Source organism: Vicia villosa, linkage group LG4 (genome assembly GCF_029867415.1).
Source record: "Vicia villosa cultivar HV-30 ecotype Madison, WI linkage group LG4, Vvil1.0, whole genome shotgun sequence".
NCBI lineage: Eukaryota > Viridiplantae > Streptophyta > Magnoliopsida > Fabales > Fabaceae > Vicia > Vicia villosa.
Window position 1 is genome coordinate 58,218,969 of NC_081183.1, and position 15,729 is coordinate 58,234,697.

At 37.6% G+C, this 15,729-nt stretch overlaps 1 protein-coding gene across 1 annotated transcript; it reads right to left on the reverse strand.

Moving 5' to 3' along the window:
- Positions 1-7,670: 7,670 nt before the first annotated feature.
- Positions 7,671-12,559, reverse strand: LOC131597252 (uncharacterized). Its single transcript, XM_058869958.1, has 4 exons — positions 12,317-12,559; positions 10,757-11,608; positions 8,030-8,174; positions 7,671-7,678 (listed from the first exon to the last, which is right to left on the reverse strand). The coding sequence occupies exons 1-4, from the start codon at positions 12,557-12,559 to the stop codon at positions 7,671-7,673; spliced, it is 1,248 nt and encodes a 415-aa protein (XP_058725941.1).
- Between the last annotated feature and the right edge of the window lie 3,170 nt (positions 12,560-15,729).

The window sequence follows — 15,729 nt, forward strand, 5'->3', positions numbered from 1 at the left end:
GGCCATAGGTCTCCTTGCAAATCATCATTAAATAATGCAAAAAAACTAACCAGATTAAATAAAAGACATATTCTGAACATGATGAGGCTATTAGTTTTGGACAATTTTGCCTTTATTCCGAACCCCCAATCAGAAGCTCTCAAAACCTAGCCATGGTGAATTCTGTATTTTGCAATGAAACTCAAATCAAAACATCCAGATACGTTGTAAACATGAAGGTGAACACAAATATACAAGTAAATTACATTTATAATTCGTGAAGTTGCGAAATCGAAAAATAAAAAAATCACGAGCAAACCGTGAGTGTATGGATGATGATTCCGAGTGCTTTAGGCTTCAATCTTGATTGGGAAATGATCCAGAATACTCTAGGAACACGCTTTAATCTCCAGAAGCCTCTGAGTATCCTTTAAATTCCCAACTCGAATCCGAAATTTTCTTGAAGTGTTCTGAGTTTGGGCTGCGAATCCTCTCCCTTTGCCTCTGAATTTTTCACGTATTTATGGGGGAACCAAGTAGGTTAACAAAATTGGATTCAATCTTGGAAAATTGGAATTTGAGATGTGATTGAATCTTTGATTATGCAGCTTTCCAAAATTTGCCAATTTCAATCATTTGTTCCCAAATTTTGCCTTACACGAATATTTGATGGTTTGGTCACCTAATCATGAAAAAAAACATCCTTTGATCTAAATCTATTTATTATATATTTTATTTAATCTATTTAATATTTAAATGAATAAGAATTCATATAAATATAAATAAAAGCCACAAAAAAAATAAAATAATAGACTTAGGGATTTTGAATTAGCTCATGGATGAGATTTGATTGAGTTGAATCAAATAAAAGTTTAATGCACCAATTATATAATTATTTTGATGATTTTATTTGAATTTATTTGAATAAAAATCAAATATGAATGAAATAAATTCATAAAATAATAAATATTTGGCCGACAAACTCTCTTTGGGCTTAAAACTCCCGTGGATACTTTAATAATAAAAGCCCAATACTCAAAAAGTTGGAATTTTGCTAATTAGGTTTTTGCCCTTTTCTTGAAAATCGACCAACTTGCGCCAATCATATCTCTCTCATTTTTAGTCATATGGAGGTATCAGAACCTGACTTTTCCTTGAAAAAGGCAAAACCCTAGTTGGAGGGCTGTTGTTCAGGAGAATGCGCATTCAGTCAAGTCTCGAGCTTTTAATATAAAAAATGTGATGGGCGAATTTTGGCGTATGACAGCTGCCCCTGTTCAATTATCTTAACCCTGAAGATGTAGAGTGGTTTGTATGCCAGTCGGTATCTGAAGGTGGAAGATGATTGAACCCTAGAATACCAAGAAATTTTCCCTAGCTGAAGTTGGGACTTTTGTCGGAGATGGGCTTGAAGATGCCATCGAGCTTGATAGAATTGAGAACCAGAATACGTCGTACCTTAGATCATTTCTGGAGAATAGATTGAGTCATGCATTAGTCTGAATTTAGTTTGGATCAGCAGATGATGTCTGGAGAACCGTACGTTAGGCTCGAAGGATGAGTCGTGCGTTAGACTGTATCCAATTTGCATCTTTAGATGTCTGAAAAACCGTGTGTTAGGTTGAATCTGAGCTTAGTATGTTGAGAAATGTTTGTTGGAGATTGATCGTGTCAGTACCGTTCGTAGTAACTGAATTAGACTTGGGAAGGGTGATTATTTCTGAACTATCTCTGGAGAATACCCGGAACTAAGTATCAGAATTAAATTTTCGTCTTGATTATCTCTGAACTATCTCTGGAGAACACCCGGAACTAAGTATCAGAATTAAATCTTCGTTTTGATTATTTCTGAACTATCTTTGGAGGAAATCCAAAATTAAGTATCAGAATTAAATCTTCGTCTTGATTATTTCTGAGCTATCTTTGGAAGAAATCCAAAATTAAGTATCAGAATTAAATCTTCGCCTTGATTATCTCTGAGCTATCTTTGGAAGATATCCAAAATTAAGAGTCAGAAGTAAATCTTTATCTTGATTATATCTGAACCATCTTTGGAAGATATCCAAAATTAGGTGTAAGAATTAAATCTTCGTCTTGATTATCTCTGAGCTATCTTTGGAAGATATCCAAAATTAAGAGTCAGAAGTAAATCTTTATCTTGATTATATATGAACCATCTTTGGAAGATATCCAAAATTAGGTGTCAGAACTAAATCTCTGTCTTGAATGAGTGTCAGAATTAAACCGTTGAATTGATTATATCTGCATTATATCTAGAAGATGTATAAGTAGACTGCAAAAGAAACATTAGTTTTATGCAATGTCGTGATGCATGTATTGTAATTTTTTGAAATGAATGAGAGTGTTATGCATATGTCATGAGACGTATGTATGTTATGAATTAACTATGATATATGATGTATGAACATGAGTTAAGCTATTTTGAAGTATCTTGATTGAGAAAATAAATCTCTAGGTCATTGCGACTCTAATGCCTGATTTTGTTTTGAAGATACACAGCTTGGGATTTATGATTTCTGCTTGTGGATGATCAGTAATTTGATATACCCTGACTGGGGATTAGAGATATTAACAAACCATGTTTGGAGTAGAAAAGCAGGTCGGGGAACAGACGATGTTAAAGATGTGAACTTTGTTGAGGAGCTATGTCTTTGTCGGGACGAGAGCATTTGAAGATATCTTCTTGAGGATTGCTCTATGGGGATATGATCTTGTGAAGTCAGGAAGGCATGGATGCCCTGAACATTGCCCCCAGTATTATAGTAACTACCATTCCTGGATTCTATTGATTGGAAAACACCAGTAAATATTGATCTAAGCGTTGAACATGCCTTGTGTACTTTGCCCCCAGCTAGTAGGAACTTGAAGAGATTCACCTCGTGAGGACTTTATGAAGTGTATATTGTAAGTGACATGCCCCTAGTAATCGTACACTTAGGATGATGCCCCTGACTGTTTGTATTTTTTGAGAGATTCTTGGAATCTTGACTTGATTTCCCCATATTGATTGGGAAAAACGTGTCATGCCCCTTGTATACGTAGGAGACATTGCTTCTTGGAGTAATATTGTCTGTCGGGATAACTTTCTGTCATTAGTTGTACCCTGTGCAGATTCTTTCTGTTGCTAACATTTGAAATTATGTAGCAGAATTTGTTTAATAATGAATTCACGAGATGCAATGCATACGTTTTTCTTGAGTTTTTGAAAAACATTAAAACAAGAGATGTAAAAGCGTGATATTTATAAAACGTGGTGTTTGTAAATACAAGATATCAACTTAGCATTTATGGAAAACCTTAAGGAGTCAGGATAACTTTTTGGTGACAGTATGCTTTCGAACTAACCATGCTTCAGTTAGGACTTTCAAGGGTTGTAATGTGGCTTGGTTCACGGTTGAAGAAACAAAGGATAAAGGCTCAAAGTTTGTTTGTACCCACCCCTCTTCGTAATGATCTACAATCCTAAGCTCAGTTAATTCGACTTATGCATTCAGGTTCCAAGAGACTTTTGGATTTGCACCTTTGATAATGATGATGGTTCACAAGCAAAGAGAACTTTTGAGATGGCAGTCACTTCTTCCTTTTGGTAGTCACAACATTGAGTTGTTCAGGAGTTTATTGACTTCTCTTTTTTCATCTTTTGATATCCCTAACTTTTGCCTGAACTGTCTATTTTTGAGCTTACAGTCAGCGGGATGCCTTGATTTTTGCCTAAGTCATCTTTTTGATTTTTGACTTAGCAGGCTTTTCTTTGTATATATGTTTTTCATTTTTTTCTTTTTGAAAGATATTGACTGCCTTGCTTAATGATTGATGAACCATCATTGGCTTTTGATTGACCAACACTTCTTTGATGTGTGCGGATGAACGCTTGTGATTGAAACCTTTGTTGAAAGGTGTACTGAATGATTCTCTTGAAATAGAAAGCACAGTCAAATTAACTGAGAACTACCCTGCCCCAGGTTATGATCAAGGGTTTTAATTAGTATAAGAAATAAATTTCTACTTCTTAGGCTCGAAGGGGTTGACGAGGGATTAACATCCTTATATCTCTACTGTTTAGGAATTGAAACAATGCCTGTACATCGTCAGCATAGTCCGTTCAAAAGCATACTGTATGAGGTTGCGGTATCGTTTTCGTCATCCTCCCTTAAAAGGCTTACAGCTTAGCAGGAGTTGAATATCACAAAACACGTGCAAAGTAAAGACATAATCTAAAATGAGTGATAGCGAAATAATTAACTCAAGACAAACATATGCAATGCACTAATGATGATTATTAAAACAGATAATGTCTATCATAAGTCGAATGTTTAAACAAACATAAAAGAAACTTGCAAATGAAAGTAGATCTAATGATCCAAAAGTTCATCCGTCTAGATGTCAATCAGTCTTGTCATGACTAGGCATAGGAGCGGTGATCACCATAGGAGTTTTCAGGAGGGTTGAATTTGATTTCTCCGTCATCGATTAGACCTTGAATCTTATTTCTCAATGTCCAGCAATTGTTTGTGTAATGTCCAGGAATGTTGGAATGGTACGCGCACCTCGCATTGAGTTTATATCCAGGGGTGGAGGTGTTAGAATTCTTAGGAGCATCCCTCAGAGTAATCAATCTGATATTCAACAGATGTTGTAATGTTTGAGCCGACGACATATTGATTTCGGTGAATTGACGCTTAGGTGCATCTGGCTTGCGTCGTTGTTGTGGAACTAGTGTAGAGATTCGGAGTATCCGAGGTTCGAGCTTTTGGAATGTGTATCTGATAAGAATGTTTCATAATGTCCGGGGTTCGAGCTTCCGGAATGTACATCTGATTGGAATGTTTCAGAAGTCTCGGGGTCAAGCTTCCAGAATGTTCATCTGATTGGAACTTTCAGAATGTCCGGGGATCGAGCTTCCGGAATGTATATCTGATTGGAATGTTTCAGAAGTCTGGGGGTCAAGCTTCCAGAATGTTCATCTGATTGGAACTTTCAGAATGTCCGGGGTTCGAGCTTCCGAAATGTATATCTCATTGGAATGTTTCAAAAGTCTGGGGGTCAAGCTTCTAGAATGTTCATCTGATTGGAATTTTCAGAATGTCCGGGGTTCGAGCTTCCGGAATGTATATCTGGTTGGAATGTTTCAGAAGTCTGGGGGTCAAGCTTCCAGAATGTTCATCTGATTAGGATTGATTTGTTGATGGTATTTTTCTGACCAGTTGGTCGACATTAGAAAATAGTTTGGTCGCGTCTTTGTCTGAAGAATTCTGACTTTTGTCTTTGAATGTCTTTCTTTGAGAATCAAGCTCACCATATCTAGTGGGTCATAGCCTCTGATTCGGGGTACTTCTGAATTTAAAGGTACTTGGCTAAAGGAAATTAAATCCTGTTGCCCCTTGATAGGTACTGAGTCTCTGAATTGGAAGGTATACGACAAAAGGAAAATAAATCTTCTTGCCCCTTGATAGGTACTGTGTAAATTGGAAGATATATGGCTAGAGGAAAGTGAATCCTCTTTGCCCCTTGATGAGAATTTAGTCCTTTGATAAAGGCACCTGGAATTGTGCGCCCTAATTCCTAAGATCCTTGAAAGGGTTAGTTGACAATAGGTAAAGCATAAGGTAATAAGGACGAAATGTCCTACAAGCAGATCCTGCAAGGAAACAGAAAGGGTTAGTAGCACACACAAGCAAGTCACACATGTCACACAATTTCCTTAGGCTTGTCTTGCATGGAGTTTAGATCATGTGAGATACCCTTCCCCAAAGGTATTTCTAAGGATAAGGATGATATCAGCAACGGGTTCTACAAGTTATCCAGAATTGTCAGCCCTTCTAAAGCACCCTCGGACATGATACACTCGCATCATGCAATGATACTTTGTGAAAGGACCTATCTGAATTGTAGCATCGGGTAGCGACTAGTTCTCAACATTTGTCAAGAGTAGTCCCCCCACTACGTTCCTAAAGGCCAGGATGGGTTAAGGGTAACTAAAGGTCCTTGAGCTCTGGCGCACCCGTAGACACATACATAGACCCCCCTCATTTGAGAAAGGTGTGCATATGCTATGGAGTCCTAACTCAAGTGTGAACTTCATATTGACTCATCTCCCACATATGTGAAAGAGGTCGCCATGACTATGCCACTCCTAATCTTAAGTGTTCTTGAATCCGGGAATAGGATTCGTCCTTCATTTAATTCCCAAAACGCCCCTGAAAAATAAAACAAACAAAGCAAACAATAGAAAACATTTAGAGTGAATCCTAAACTTTTAAGGTAACCCCTCTTTTATAAGAAAATTCTCCCCAGCAGAGTCGCCAGTTCTGTAATATGGTGAACTGACTTTATCGAAATGTCGCGGATAGCAAGAGTCGCCACCGACTTTTATTTTCTCCAAATATCGAAAAGGCTAAAAGAACAGGAAAAACCATTTAAATAAAAATAGGGTTCGGGGGGTAATTATGCAAAGGGAAGGTGTAAGGCACCCTTTGCATCCATGGTTTTTTCCATGGGCTCTTAATTGCTTTGCTCATTGTTTCAAAAATGTAGAAGAAGAGAATACGGACTTTAGCTCGTAAATGAGCGTAGCCATATTGAAGGTTTATGAGAAAGAATATGAAAAAGTTTTTAGAGCAAGGCAAAACAATTAGGGGCAATTACCTGGTTAGATGAAAAATGTTCTTTTAGCCTTTCAGGGTGAAAGGATCTATCCTTGCCATAAGAGGGTAGGAAGCCCTTCATTTGGAGGTTGAAGGGTCATCGAGAGTTCGTTCGCCATGAGAATATTCCATGCCATAGGGAGGCAGGTAGTCTAAGGGAAGAACCAGAATAGCCTTTTCGTAGGCAACCAGAGGATACCTCAGCCTTTTCGTTGGCAACTTCCGAGGGTCGGGATCATATTTATCGAAGGAAGCATCATTTTAATCGAGGCAACATGGTTGAGGTATCCTCGTATTCGAGGGACTGGCTATTCTGCAAAAAACACAAGGCAACAAGGCAACAGGCAACAGGCAACAGAGAGGTTTACCCAAAAGTGTGCGTGTGTGCACCAATCACGTGGTCAGATTCAGATATTTATCTTACAGTTAAGTGATTCTAATTTAGTTAACAAGTTGCACTGCCTAGGGTTACTAACCATAGCAATTAACATTGATAATCAAAGCAATAAAGGGAAAGAGGAAAATGAAACCAGCGGAGGAAAGGGGAATTGAAACCAGCGGAGAATAACAAACAAATAGGTCTAACATAAGTAATAATTAGGGTTTTAGGGTTACCGACTATGCGAAGCTTTGGCATTTGGCAAATCCTGAATGGCGGGAAAAATGGCAAACAAAAATAGGGTGAGTGCATTAGCGGTTCAGAGGCAAACAAAGCTAACCCTTAAAAATAAAAAGATAAATAAAATAAAATAAATAAATAAAAGGCACTTAGCTTTGAATTTGATCTGATATGGTTGGCGGTCGGAGGAAGCCTCGGGGCTGATCCTGAAAATGTATGGCAAAAGCAAAGGCAGGAGAAAGGCAGAAAAAAAAGGAAAAATTAAAAATAAAGGCTCGCGACAATCATAGAGTGTGGGATGAGAGGATAAATTCGCAAATAAATTAAGTTAGAAAAATTAGGGTTAACAAATCCAGACCTTTAAAAACCTAATGATATTAAATTAATTATCACGGTAAAAACCCTAATCATAAACCTACAAGGTTTATTTAAGAAAACTTATTGTGACCTAAAAAAGGTTTGTGAGGTTTGTGTTAATGAGCAACACTACCTAAGGTCAGGGTGAAACCTAATTAAATCTAATTAATTAACCTAATTAATAAAAAACCTCAATTAAATTATTACCCTAATTAATTAATATAATTATTAAATAAAACTTAATTAAATTATTAACCTAATTGATTAATCTAATTATTAAAAATAAATAGATGAAAAGAAAAGGTTTTCTTGTTTTTTATTATATCTAAAAAGAAATTAAAAAAAAGGAAACAAAATGAAACTAAATAAATAAAAACTAATAATAATAATAATAATAAAATAAAAGAACCTGGCGCAATTAACCAATGTGGTGCGTCTTGAAGGTCTACGGTGAGCCTGCATGCATCTGGAGCTCTCCGATCCGTCTTAGCGTTGATCCTACGGCTTCCAGGCGAGGGTACGTGGTGAGTGCTCACACACACGATCCACTGAACCTGTAGAATAACAACATGTAAAAGAATAATAAAAACAAATCGCAAGGCGCAATCCTAGGGATCGAACTCGCGTCACTTAAGGATAATACACCAACGCCTTGCCAACGAAGCTGCTTTGATTTGATGTTAGTAATGTCATCTGTATACATAATATCTAATAAAACGCGCGTGACAAATTTTAAACAAAACCAACACACGCCCTCGTTCTTCTTCTTTGTTAGAAACTTTCTCAACACACAGAATCTTAGCCCATGGTTCCTTGTCATGGCCATAGGTCTCCATGCAAATCATCATTAAATAATGCAAAAAAACAAACCAGATTAAATAAAAGACATATTCTGAACATGAAGAGGGAATTAGTTTTGGACAATTTTGCCTTTATTCCGAACCCCCAATCAGAAGCTCTCAAAACCTAGCCATGGTGAATTCTGTATTTTGCAATGAAACTCAAATCAAAACATCCAGATACGTTGTAAACATGAAGGTGAACACAAATATACAAGTAAATTACGTTTATAATTCGTGAAGTTGCGAAATCGAAAAATAAAAAAATCACGAGCAAACCGTGAGTGTATGGATGATGATTCCGAGTGCTTTAGGCTTCAATCTTGATTGGGAAATGATCCAGAATACTCCAGGAACACGCTTTAATCTCCAGAAGCCTCTGAGTATCCTGTAAATTCCCAACTCGAATCCGAAATTTTCTTGAAGTGTTCTGAGTTTGGGCTGCGAATCCTCTCCCTTTGCCTCTGAATTTTTCACGTATTTATGGGGAACCAAGTAGGTTAACAAAATTGGATTCAATCTTGGCAAATTGGAATTTGAGATGTGATTGAATCTTTGATTATGCAGCTTTCCAAAATTTGCCAATTTCAATCATTTGTTCCCAAATTTTGCCTTACACGAATAATTGATGGTTTGGTCACCTAATCATGAAAAAAAAATCCTTTGATCTAAATCTATTTATTATATATTTTATTTAATCTATTTAATATTTAAATGAATAAGAATTCATATAAATATAAATAAAAGCCACAAAAAATAAAATAATAGACTTAGGATCTTGAATTAGCCCATGGATGAGATTTGATTGAGTTGAATCAAATAAAAGTTTAATGCACCAATTATATAATTATTTTGATGATTTTATTTGAATTTATTTGAATAAAAATCAAATATGAATGAAATAAATTCATAAAATAAGTAATATTTGGCTGACAAACTCTCTTTGGGCTCAAACTCCCGTGGATACTTTAATAATAAAAGCCTAATACTCAAAAAGTTGGAATTTTGCTAATTAGGTTTTTTGCCCTTTTCTTGAAAATCGACCAACTTGCGCCATCATATCTCTCTCATTTTTAGTCATATGGAGGTATCAGAACCTGACTTTTCCTTGAAAAAGGCAAAACCCTTGTTGGAGGGCTGTTGTTCAGGAGAATGCGCATTCAGTCAAGTCTCGAGCTTTTGATATTAAAAATGTGATGGGCGAATTTTGGGGTATGACAGTTCACCAGAACTGAGGGTTCAGCAGAAGAAGATGCATTGCCATCATTCAGAGGGATAGCATTGCCAGCAACAGCATCCAGAGTGAGAACTTCTCCTGGATTTTCCTGAACAGGATTTTTCTCAGAAGGATGATTCTCAGCATCTTCCATCTCAATATCTGAATCTGATTCAGAAGAAACTTCAGCATATTCTGGATCCGGAATCACAGAATCTTCATTCTCTAGAGCTTGAAGAATCTCAGCCAGATTCTTGGGAGGAATGGGACCAGCAACTTCTGAAGGGTAGACAACTTCAGGAATGACCATATCTGGTGCTTCCTCAGAAGGATTCACCCTTAGCCAGTTGAACAACCATTGGAAGTCTCTAGTCAGAACCGGGTATTGAGGCTTCCAAACCACCATCTCCCAAGAATGTGCTTCTTGTTCAGCTTCTGAAATTTCTGCTAGTTCATCAACAAAAGCTTTTTCTTCAAAACAATGCCTGCCTCCAAGACGACTATGCCAGAAGTCTTCATAAGGTCTGAGAATCCTGCGAGAACCTGGGGCTATTGCTATGCACCTCTTCTGAAGCTCCCAAAACATAGAATTCATCTTTCTTCTGAAGATTCTCCAGAGATTTCTAAAAGTCACATCATCTATCCTGGTTTGATATGTAGCTTTCAAAACATCTAACCCTTCCTACATCCTAATGTTTACAACTCCAAAATGTACACCAACAGAAAGTTCTTAACGGAATTTGAATTTTAGTTTGGCGGAATCTGGGTTCAGAAGGAAGTAGGGTTGAGGTTCTCTATCAAGACACGAAGATGATTCTGCTTCATTCTCAGAGTCTAACACCACAAACTCAGGTTTAGGACGAGGCTTGGGTGTGTAGTTACAATCACGAAGCAATTGCTCATGTGATGCAGAATCAGGGAGGTCAGAGGTGGATGGATTATTTTGAGTGGGGGATGGAATGGGTTCATAGTTAGCATGAGGAGGAGGTTGAGAAGTGGAGATATTTGAGTGAGGAGGAAAGAGGGTTTGAAGGGGTTGGATATCAAGAATGAGGGTTTCAAGAGGATGGTCAGGAGTAACAATTGTTTTGGGTGGAGAGGAAGGAATGAGAACATTTGTGGTCGGTACAGAAGGAGGGATAAGAACATTGGTTTGGGGAGAAGAAGGAGGTGTAAGAACATGGGTGAGTTGAGGTGATTCTGTTGGGGCTATTTCTGGTAGAGTTTCTGGTTGAGGTTTAACCGGAACTTCTGTTGGTACAGATTCTGAATGTAAAACAGATACAGAGACAGGTTCAGAAAGATGTATACCTATGGACATATTCTGAATAGCTTCAAACTCAGCCTCAAGTCTTTTCTGCTTCTTGTTCTTCTTCTCTTCCACAATCTTTGCCTTCCTAAGAGAAACTTCTCTTCTGGCAGATTCCAGTCTTTCTTTCTCTCTATCCACAACTTCTTGACCTTCAACTTCTAGAGTTGCTGGTTCTTGATTTACTTCTTCTTGCTGATTCATAGCTTCTGGGATCTCCTCTTCATCATCCGAATCTTCTATTATTAATTTTATTTTTCTCTTCTTCTTCTTTTCCACTTCCTTTCCATCTTCCACGTTCTTATTCTTCAACTTTCTCTTCTTCTTCTTCTTCTTTCTCTCAGCACCTTCTTGTTCAGAATTTTTATTTTCAACTACAACAGCCTGAATTTCTTCAGCAATAACTTCTTTTTCAGCAGCATTATCAACAACTACTGCAACAACTTCTTCTTGAGTTTCCTTCTCCTGGCTGACAGAAGGATGATCAAACTTACGCTTTGTCCTTCTTTCTTTCTTGGTAATAACTTCTGGTGCAACTTCTGAAACATCTTCTGAAGCTGCAGGCCTGGAAGTAGAAGCTATCTTTTGACTAACTTTAGCAGGAACATCTTTGTCTTTATCTTCCTTGAGAGAGTTAAGATATTTAGTCCTAACTTCTGGCAGCTCACTTCTGAAGAATTATTCAAACTCAGCAAGAACCCGATTTCTTCTGCTTCTTGCTCCTGGGAGAGGTTGAGGATTGACTCTAACTGCTTGAATGAGATTGATCTTTCTCAAGGTGTGAGCATTCAAGCAGCTTCCTGTATCAGTAACAAGATCCTTGATAACTCCTTGAGCTTCCAAATCTTCAACAATCTTGGTATGAATCAAAAGATTTGTAATTATTCTTCCAAAAGGAATAATATTACCCTTCTTTATTCTGAAAGCATTTCTGGAATCCCTTGCAGCATTCCACATATGATTGAATATTATGTAGATAATATCAACCTTCTTTTGAGTGGCAATGCTGTACAGAATATATTGCTGCTCTTTGTTGACAAAATCTGCAGAATGGGTTGATTTTCTGTGATAGAAACACCCCAGAAGAATCTTGGTCCAAATTTTGTAGAGATCCTTCATGTCTTTGACACGCTTTCTTTTCTTTACATCTGGGTAAAGTTTAGCCAGAACGGCATCCCAATCTGCTCTTTGATCCGTTTCATAGACACCATCAGGAGTTCTTAGATCAAACATTATTCTTAGGATGTTCTCAGTAACAACAACAAACCTTCCATGAACAAACGACAAGATTGATTTAGGGGCAACTACAGCATGCACCCAAAATTCTTTTACAAGTTCTGGGTATACAGGTCCACAGAACTCAGAGAATAGAGAAGTCCATCCTTGAAACAACATATCCTCTTTTAGATGGAACTCATGTTTTTCAAGACTATCAAAGTCCACCGTTAATTCACAGATTACTTCTAATTCATTTCTAGGAATGGAGCAAGAGATAACTGGAACAATTTGTTGTTCTTCTTCTTGAAGCTGTAGAGGAACAGAGGAACCAACGTTGAGAGATGATGAAGCAGCCATTGAAGTAGACCTGAGATTACTAGATACTTTTCTGGGTTTGCGTTTAGGGTTTGAGAAAAGGGAAAACAAGTTGCAGAAATGCATGCAAGAAGAGAGAGAATGAGAGCGAAAAAGAATAACCGTTATGATTTGAAATGTATATATAGGGGCGGATTTAAAAAAGAATGCAATTAATTTATGAGAATGAACAGTTACAGAATCAATTGAAATCAAATGCACTAAAGGATGAGTGACGTTAGGTGAGAGAACGTGATATTTGAAATGATTTAAACAGTTACCTAGGCCGGCGTCCCATCAGTTTCACGCACGCTTTTACCTATCGTGTGAACACGTGTTCACCATCAGAAAATACTTGATGACAGCTGTTACAGACTTTTCTTCGAATGAAAGATAGAGCTTCTCATATTCTAATTCTGATCAATTGTTCTGACAACCATTCTTTAGAAAAGATCTAGTTCTGATAGGATCATCTTTCTTTCCAAGAATGACATCTTCTGAATGAGTAGAAGTGAGTCTAGACGATCTTTTGACTGTTGGCTCTTCAGAAATTCTGAGATTCTCTAAAGATGCAGCAACTTGATCTTCTGATCCTTTGCTTCTGCGATCTTCAGCTTCTGATACTTTTCTTCTTGGTTCTTCAGCTTCTAATATATCAATATCTATATCTGCAAAATTCTCAAACTGCTTTGGCTTTTCAAGACCAAGCTTATCATCAAATCTGATATTGATTGATTCTTGTACAACCAATGTTTCAGTATTGTATACTCTGTAGCCTTTAGAGCGTTCAGAATATCCAAGAAAGAAACATTTTTGTGCCTTAGAATCAAACTTACCAAGATGATCTTTAGTATTCAGAATGAAACACACACATCCAAAAGGATGAAAATATGAAATGTTGGGCTTTCTATTCTTCCACAATTCATAAGGAGTCTTATTTAGAATAGGTCTTATAGAGATTCTATTCTGAATATAACATGCAGTATTTATTGCTTCTGGCCAGAAGTGCTTAGCCATATTGGTTTCGTTGATCATGGTTCTGGCTATTTCTTGTAGAGTCCTATTCTTTCGCTCTACAACTCTATTTTTCTGTGGAGTTCTAGGGCAAGAGAAATCATGGGCAATACAATTTTCTTTGAAGAACTCCTCAAAGAATCTGTTCTCAAATTCGCCACCATGATCACTTCTGACCTTTATGATTTTGCACTCCTTCTCAGATTGAATCTGAGTGCAGAATTCAAAGAACACTGAATGAGACTCATCCTTGTGTTTTAAGAACTTTACCCATGTCCAGCGGCTATAACCATCTACGATGACTAATCCATATTTCTTCCCTCTGACAAATGCTGTTTTGACTGGGCCAAACAGATCAATGTGCAGAAGTTCTAACGGCCTAGAGGAAGAGACAACATTCTTAGATTTGAATGCAAGTTTGGAGAACTTTCCCTTCTGACATGCTTCGCAAAGAGCATCTGATTTGCATTTCAGATTTGGGAGTCCTCTGACCAGATTTAGTTTGTTAATCTGAGAAATCTTTCTCAAACTAGCATGTCCTAATCTTTTGTGCCAGACCCATTGCTCTTTAGAAACAAACATAAGGCAAGTCACCTTCTTCTTCTCAAGATCAGAAAGATCAATCTTATAAATGTTGTTCTTTCTCTTGCCTGTAAATAGGATTGAGCCATCCTTCTGACTTACAGCCTTGCAAGACTTTTGATTAAAGATTATGTCATAACCATTGTCACTTAATTGACTTATGGACAATAAGTTATGCGCTAATCCTTCTACAAGAAGTACATTAGATATGGAAGGAGAGTTACCAGTACTTATGGTTCCAGAGCCAATAATCTTGCCCTTCTGATCTCCTCCAAACTTGACTTCTCCAGCGGACTTAAGCACCAGGTATTGGCTTCTTCCAGAGCCAATAATCTTTCCCACTCAACCCAGAGTTGACGGTTGTCTTTTGTCTCTTCCCACTCAACCCAGAGTTGACGGTTATCTTTTCTCCTTTCCCACTCAACCCAGAGTTGACGGTTATCTTTTATTCAACCCAGAGTTGATCCTTGTCTTTCTTTCCCACTGAACCCAGAGTTGACGGTTATCTCTTGTCTTTTCCCGCTCAACCCAGAGTTGACGTTTATCTTTTATCCGACCCAGAGTCGATCCCTTGTCTTTCCCCACTCAACTCAGAGTTGATGGTTATCCCTTATCCTTTTTTCCTCTCAACCCAGAGTTGATGGTTACCCTTTATTCAATTCAGAATTGACTCCTCCTTTCCCACTCAACCCAGAGTTGACGGTTACCTTCTGTCTCTCCCATTCAACCCAGAGTTGATGGTTATTCCTAATTGATCATCTTTCCTCTTTCAACCCAGAGTTGAATTACCTTCTCTCAACCCAGAGTTGATGTCTACCCGTTGTCTTGAACCCAGAGTTGATTTCCCTTTATCCTTCAACCCAGAGTTGACCCGCGTTTATTTTTCAACCCAGAGTTGACGTTTATTTCATTTCTAACCCAGAGTTGAATTACTTTCTCTCAACCCAGAGTTGATGTCTATCTCTTGTTTTCAACCCAGAGTTGATGTTCTTACTTTCTATCTCAACCCAGAGTTGATGCCTATATCTTGTCCCATTAATACTGACTTCCCTTTCTATTCTCAACCCAGAGTTGATGTTTACATACTTCCCTTTCTATTCTCAACCCAGAGTTGATGTTTACATCTTGTCCAACCCAGAGTTGACTTCCCTTTGTTCTTCGACCCAGAGTCGACCCACTTTTCTTTTTCAACCTAGAGTTGATATGAGTTCATTTCTAACCCAGAGTTATTTCAATCAATCCAGAATTGATACAATCTTTTTCAGTGGAGTTGACACCATTCCTTCCCCAGTGGATCCTATCTTATCTCTCATCAGGAAAATTTTCAGGCTCTCTTGGTATTTAATCTTCTTCAACCTTGAATGATCGAAAGGCTAGCGCCAATCTTACCTTCAGGTTTAAGACGATTAAATAGGGGCAGCTGTTGCACCCCAAAATTTGCCCATCTAATTATTCCGAATTGGCTTACACATCTCATTCATTTACATCTTAGGTCATCAATAAAATCATGCATTCATCTAATCAATAAATCTGGCATTGGGATTAAGGATGTTGAAGAGCTAGGGTTTACTATACTT

What these genes read in the sequence shown, in the direction of transcription:
- LOC131597252 (XM_058869958.1), bottom strand. Translation starts at nt 12,559, where the DNA reads ATGGCTGCTTCATCATCTCTCAACGTTGGTTCCTCTGTTCCTCTACAG. An exon ending in GACCTGTATACCCAGAACTT is followed by an intron (nt 11,609 to 12,316) that starts GTAAAAGAATTT and finishes AACTCTCTCAAG; the next exon opens with GAAGATAAAGACAAAGATGT. An exon ending in CCTCTCCACCCAAAACAATT is followed by an intron (nt 8,175 to 10,756) that starts GTTACTCCTGAC and finishes GTTATTCTACAG; the next exon opens with GTTCAGTGGATCGTGTGTGT.